At 38.6% G+C, this 7,595-nt stretch overlaps 1 protein-coding gene across 1 annotated transcript; it reads right to left on the bottom strand.

Moving 5' to 3' along the window:
- Positions 1-565: 565 nt before the first annotated feature.
- Positions 566-7,326, bottom strand: LOC106477254 (cationic amino acid transporter 3-like; the record flags this gene model as incomplete). Its single annotated transcript, XM_013937843.2, has 3 exons — positions 566-2,305; positions 3,772-5,215; positions 6,877-7,326. Coding segments are annotated over 3 exons (2,097 nt in total), but the record flags the coding sequence as incomplete, so codon positions are not given.
- Positions 7,327-7,595: the final 269 nt, after the last annotated feature.

Raw genomic sequence — 7,595 nt, 5'->3', positions numbered from 1 at the left:
AACTAGACTGGAGGAGATTGTTGAATTAGAACCAACAACTAGACTGGAGGAGATTGTTGAATTAGAACCAATAACTAGACTGGAGGAGATTGTTGAATTAGAACCAACAATTAACAGTACTTGTTTAACACACAGTTTATTATTAACAGTACTTGTTTACCACACAGTGTATTATTAACAGTACTTGTTGACTACACAGTTTATTATTAACAGTACTTGTTTACCACACAGTTTATCATTAACAGTACTTGTTTACCACACAGTTTATTATTAACAGTACTTGTTTACCACACAGTTTATTATTAACAGTACTTGTTTAACACACAGTTTATCATTAACAATACTTGTTTACCACACAGTTTATTATTAACAGTACTTGTTTACCACACAGTGTATTATTAACAGTACTTGTTTACCACACAGTTTATCATTAACAGTACTTGTTTACCACACATTTATAATTCAACAATCTCCTCCAGTCTAGTTGTTGGTTCTAATTCAACAATCTCCTCCAGTCTAATTGTTGGTTCTAATTCAACAATCTCCTCCAGTCTATTTAATAAACTGTGTGGTAAACAAGTACTGTTAATAATAAACTGTGTGTTAAACAAGTACTGTTAATAATAAACTGTGTGGTAAACAAGTATTGTTAGTAATACACTGTGTGGTAACCAAGTACTGTTAATGATAAACTGTGTGTTAAACAAGTACTGTTAATAATAAACTGTGTGGTAGACAAGTACTGTTAATGATAAACTGTGTGGTAAACAAGTACTGTTAATAATAAACTGTGTGTTAAACAAGTACTGTTAATAATAAACTGTGTGTTAAACAAGTACTGTTAATTATAAACTGTGTGGTAAACAAGTACTGTTAATAATAAACTGTGTGGTAAACAAGTACTGCTAATAATAAACTGTGTGGTAAACAAGTACTGTTAATGATAAACTGTGTGGTAAACAAGTACTGTTAATAATAAACTGTGTGGTAAACAAGTACTATTAATAATAAACTGTGTGGTAAACAAGTACTGTTAATAATAAACTGTGTGGTAGACAAGTACTGTTAATGATACACTATGTGGTAAACAAGTACTGTTAATGATAAACTGTGTGGTAAACAAGTACTGTTAATGATAAACTGTGTGGTAAACAAGTACTGTTAATGACCACTTAAAATAACCAATAAGTCAAGACTATTGTGTAAGTGGTTGAACACACCTGGATGATAACCATACATATTTCTGATAAGCAATAAGTCGAGACTATTGTGTAAGTGGTTGAACACACCTGGATGATAACCATACATATTTCTGATAAGCAATAAGTCAAGACTATTGTGTAGGTGTGGTTGAACACACCTGGATGATAACCATACATATTTCTGATAACCAATAAGTCAAGACTATTGTGTAGGTGTGGCTGAACACACCTGGGTGATAACCATACATATTTCTGATAACCAATAAGTCAAAACTATTGTGTAAGAGTGGTTGAACACACCTGGGTGATAACCATACATATTTCTGATAACCAATAAGTCAAAACTATTGTGTAAGAGTGGTTGAACACACCTGGGTGATAACCATACATATTTCTGATAACCAATAAGTCAAGACTATTGTGTAGGTGTGGTTGAACACACCTGGATGATAACCATACATATTTCTGATAAGCAATACGTCAAGACTATTGTGTAAGTGTGGTTGAACACACCTGGATGATAACCATACATATTTCTGATAACCAATAAGTCAAGACTATTGTGTAGATGTGGTTGAACACACCTGGATGATAACCAAACATATTTCTGAACTCTTAACAGAAAAAATAACTCAATTAACGCTTATTAACTAATGAATGTTTTCTAATAAAATATCATGTTCACTAGAGGTCTCTCTTCATAAATCTTGCCTTATTGGCAGTCAGCATAGTTTTTACAATCGGAATTTTCTATCTTTAAACAACCCAGTTATTCTCCAGCTACTTCGTTCAAATGTAATAATTTAATAAGAAAAAACATTTTGTAACAGACTAATATTAAAACACACCGGAAAATTTTCGTTGTTCTAAACCGCTTATTCATTCATACAACGTACAAGTTTAGTGCTGGATCAGCACAGTATCAACTTCCGCCAGGTGCCGCTGACTTCTAGGGTTGCTTCGGTGGGAAGGTACGATTTGGTTGATGAAGTTTCTGCCCTCTTGCGGAAACGGTTGCAAACATATTTGACGGGACGGAGATACGTCGAAGGCTGTGGCTGCTGTTGAGCTGTGAATCCCGTATAACAAATAAACAACGAATCCTGGAGTAGAAAAAATTGATAATTATTTAGTAACCGATCTTTAGTTCAAATAAATTTGGATAGAAAAACAAAACATGAAAACTTGTAGAAGCTAATCAGCCTATTTCTGATTAAGTTTACAGGCTTTAAATTAAAACTCGGTGAGTCACTTGTGTAATCATGACCATGGAACAATGACCAGGCCTGCACGAACCTTATGTTGACAAGAACTGCTAATTACAGTATCGATTATGGCACCTCTTGCGGTGGGTGTCCTGTGCAGAGTTAATTACGTTAGTCTTTAATTGATTTTTTGAACCTATTTGTTCTCCTAACATCAAATATTTGGTATGCTTCACGTTGAAAAATGTGAAACGATCAGGCCAACAACACTCGTCACCTACACCAAACAATCAGCAACACTCGTCACCTACATCAAACAATCAGCAACACTCGTCACCTACACCAAACAATCAGCAACACTCGTCACCTACATCAAACAATCAGCAACACTCGTCACCTACACCAAACAATCAACAGCACTCGTCACCTACACCAAACAACCAATCAACAACACTCGTCACCTACATCAAACAATCAGCAACACTCGTCACCTACACCAAACAATCAGGTAGCACTCGTCACCTACACCAAACAATTAGCAACACTCGTCACCTACACCAAAAAATCAACAGCACTCGTCACCTACACCAAACAATCAGCAACACTCGTCACCTACACCGAACAATCAACAGCACTCGTCACCTACACCAAACAACCAATCAACAACACTCGTCACCTACATCAAACAATCAGCAGCACTCGTCACCTACACCAAACAATCAGCAGCACTCGTCACCTACACCAAACAATCAGCAGCACTCGTCACCTACACCAAACAATCAGTAGCACTCGTCACCTACACCAAACAATCAACAGCACTCGTCACCTACACCAAACAATCAGCAACACTCGTCACTGTCTGTGAAGAAATAATTATTTACCAGAAACATGACTGAAGAATAAGTTAACCTGTTGTCTGTGAAGAAATAATTATCTACCAGAAACATGACTAAAGAATAAGTTAACCTGCTGTCTGTGAAGAAATAATTATCTACCAGAAACATGACTAAAGAGTAAGATAACCTGCTGTCTGTGAAGAAATAATTATCTACCAGAAACATGACTAAAGAGTAAGATAACCTGCTGTCTGTAAAGAAATAATTATCTACCAGAAACATGACTAAAGAATAAGTTAACCTGTTGTCTGTGAAGAAATAATTATCTACCAGAAACATGACTAAAGAATAAGTTAACCCGCTGTCTGTGAAGAAATAATTATCTATTGCCAGTGTTAGCTTGACATTTTTTTAGATTTTATTCGTTATTTTTTTTTAAGGAAATACAATCGAATATAAATCAAACCTTCTTAATTCTCTTCTCTCGCAAGGCATTATTAAATAATAATAGTTTACACTGAGGCCTACCTATTGTCATCCAGACGAGAATAGGGATCCAGACAATGGTAAGTAACTCGACTAAGAGGCAGACGTTGAGAAATATAGCAATAGGAGCAATAGATAGGAGAAGTGGCACTCTGAAGGCTGGTCTCTGACCTCTGACCTGATAGGGCCCTATCTGTGGCTGTCGAGTTATAACCAGGAGCATAATTACAGCCAGTACAAATCCCAATGATGACATTATAATGCAGGCGGGATGTCCCTCGGTTAGGTAGGGGGACCACACGGTCATAGTCAGGGACATTACCAAGAACCCTAGCGTAAGTCCAACTGTTGCCATGGTTACCCGTCGTCCCGTAACTCCGGTGGGTTCGCGTCCACGACTAGGGCCTTCGATGTGAGTGAGAGCTGCAACTTTTAATTTTTCTTTATACTCAGCTACGATTGCGTCGATGTCTGTTTCCGAAGTGTCTTCTTGGTTGGTGTCACTTTCACTGAGAGAAGAACCGACGAGAAGCTTCTGGGAGTTTTCATCTAAGAACCATTTTTTCGATGTGTCAAACACGTTTTTGTTTTCTCTGTTGGCATTCCAATCAATCAGATCTTGTGGTGTAGAGTTCTTATCGATTTGTAGTGATTGATTGGTTGGATGACCATCAAGTTTCACATTAATTTCTGAGGAATTCCGAATAGAGGTTGGACAGCCATAAGGCTTATCATTTTCTTGGCTGAAGGTCAGTTGACTTGTTGGACGGCCTTTAGGCATAACACTTTCTTGTTTGTAGGTCATTTGGTTTTGTGGACGGACATTAGTCCTGCCATGTTCTATTGAGAACCTCCGATTATAAGTCAGTGGAGTTCTTCCAGAACATTCTGAGTCTGTCGGAGAACAATCACTGAGGAGGACTGGCTCGTACAGCCAGGAGTCCGGAGGCTGGTAACGCCTCACCAAAGTCAAAGTGCTTATTATTGTATTGATAAGCAGAGGTGGGGTGGCCATTATTTCGATTAGGTCCTCCACGTCAAGAAAGACGGCGAATAAAGAACTTAATAGAGCAAATACAAACATGGAGACCGCTGGAGTTCCCGTTTTATCCCAAACTTTGGAAAGACTTCTGAATATCAAACCATCGGCTGCCATCAAACTGATTGTCTGGAAGAGTGGGTAAGAGGTCTCCAATGATAACAAAGTTAGTGACAATAAGGCGCCGCTAGCCATCACGAATCTAGCCCACCCGACGTCTCGTACTGCAAATGCATTCACAAGCGGCACTGCAGACTGAAGATCGTTATAGGGAACGAATAGGTTTAACACAACCGTCATGCTAAAACACACCAGAAAACAGAGGACACAGCTGATCCCAATAGCTACAGGAATGTCCTTGTGGGGGCGCTGCAATCGCTTGGTTTCTTTGATGACTGCGTGTGGACAGAGGAATGCATAGATACAGATGGCAGCACCAGTTAATACCTACAAAATGATACAAACAATACTTATTTAGACCGTTAGCAAATTGCTCCGATTAAACAATGATAGCTTTGATATATTTTTTTTAAATACATTGTACAAGAAGCTAATAATAGTATGGGTTTATAATACTTTAAATGTTCGTTGTTTTCTAGTGGATTGACAGCGGAATATCGTAAACCATGGAATCAATCTTCGTGAAACCAATATACGCATTTCTCGTTCAACGTTTTTATACACCCCCCCCCCCCTCCAGTGGCACAGCGGGATGTCTGCGGACTTGCGACGCTAGAAACCGGGTTTCTATACCCGTGGTGGGCAGAGCACAGATAGCCCATTATGTAGCTTTGTGCTTAACAATAACGACTTCTTCTATGCACCTGAATTAGTGCAAACAACGGAGGATTTTCAGGTGCACCAAACGTGCATACAGAAGAATACTAATAATGTTGGTGTGGAGTTTACATTAGAGCTTGGTGTACGACAGCTACTGTAGACACAACACTGTGTTGGTGTGGAGTTTACATTAGAGCTTGGTGTACGACAGCTACTGTAGACACAACACTGTGTTGGTCAAGAGTTTACATTAGAGCTTGGTGTACGACAGCTACTGTAGACACAACACTGTGTTGGTCAAAGTTTACATTAGAGCTTGGTGTACGACAGCTACTGTAGACACAACACTGTGTTGGTCAAGAGTTTACATTAGAGCTTGGTGTACGACAGCTACTGTAGACACAACACTGTGTTGGTCAAGAGTTTACATTAGAGCTTGGTGTACGACAGCTACTGTAGACACAACACTGTGTTGGTCTAGAGTTTACATTAGAGCTTGGTGTACGACAGCTACTGTAGACACAACACTGTGTTGGTCTAGAGTTTACATTAGAGCTTGGTGAACGACAGCTACTGTAGACACAACACTGTGTTGGTCTAGAGTTTACATTAGAGCTTGCTGTACGACAGCTACTGTAGACACAACACTGTGTTGGTCTAATCAGTAGAGTTAACATTAGTTTTTCAATATGTCTAACGTAATGTCAAGAAAATTGTGATATTCAGGGGTGGAGCCTGCCTTAGGACATGGCAAGAAAGACGTCTGCCTCCATCTCTATGGAGATGGGGAGCTTCATAGATATTTTCATGCCTGATTCTCAAAGTTCATTGCAAAACCACCAGACTTAAGAAAAATACTACATCTGTACTTAGAATAATAAAACTGTGTTTGGAGAAACTGATGGCAAAACTTTATTGATTCCACCACTAGAGGGCGTTCTGAAAATAAAATCAAACTAAAGAATGAATGTATGTGCATGTTTTTTGCGTTGTAAATCTGTAAATCTAAACCCCCGGGGGGACCCAGAGAATGAAAAACTGCTTAAAAAATAATCGGATAGAGATAAATATGTCTTATTGATGTTGATTTGTTTTACTCAAAGGAAACAAATAGATAAAGTTAGAGCCAGAAAGGGCATGTAGGGATAAAAACTATAGAAAATAATATTGCTGGGTGAGTAAACAATGAACGAAAACAGAAGTAAGTATAAACAGAATTTTTGTTATTTATTTTGTATTTAATATTTAAAGGACTCTACACCGAAGAATTCACTAGTTTCTAATAAGTTAAAAGTTACCACAAATTAAGATTTCTGTTCATTACTTACCCCACCAGGACCTTTGGTTAAAAAGCCTCCGCTCTCTGTCCAGTTTCTTACGTCACTATAAAGAGATCCAATAACTACGAAGAACGTTGCTGTCAGTGTGGAAGAGGTAACTAAAAAACAACCCAGCCATCTGCTGTGACGAAGGCCTAGGGTTACGACAATGGCTGGGGCAAGAACTAGGCCTAACGCCAGGACATCGGGCACAGTGTCCAGCACTACGACACGACCAAGCACGTGCTCGAAAAAACGATGGACACTCTTTCCCGTTAAAAAGTTGATTATTGCACTTTGTACTCGGCATACTGCTGCTAACGCCACCAGGTGTTGAAAAACGGAAGTCCATCCTACTAGGAATGCTGCTAGTTCGCCGACTGATTGGTAGGTGTAGGTAAAAAGGTTATTGGCTTGTTGTGATTGGCTGGTGATAAATTCGGTGATGCACAAACCTAGAAAATATAATTAGAAAAATTCGTGAACTTTCTAATCAATACTCTCAGTTAACCAGCACTTAATTTAAACATACAAATGTAAATTAAGACATTTTACTGGTATGTTTTACCAAATTAGAATGAATTTTTAAAGTCACTATAAATCCAATGCCGAAAAAGTTTTGCTGTGTATGTGTGTGTGGGGGGGGGGACGTGATTTTTTTTTTTGTTCGATGCGTTTCCAGTAAAACAAAGCAAGCAAGAGCGGTCACACGACCTCTGGTCACCCCT

Source organism: Limulus polyphemus, unplaced genomic scaffold (genome assembly GCF_000517525.1).
Source record: "Limulus polyphemus unplaced genomic scaffold, Limulus_polyphemus-2.1.2 Scaffold13631, whole genome shotgun sequence".
Classification (NCBI taxonomy): Eukaryota; Metazoa; Arthropoda; class Merostomata; order Xiphosura; family Limulidae; genus Limulus; species Limulus polyphemus.
Note: the sequence above shows the minus strand (reverse complement) of the source record. Positions and strands in the feature narration are given on the sequence as shown.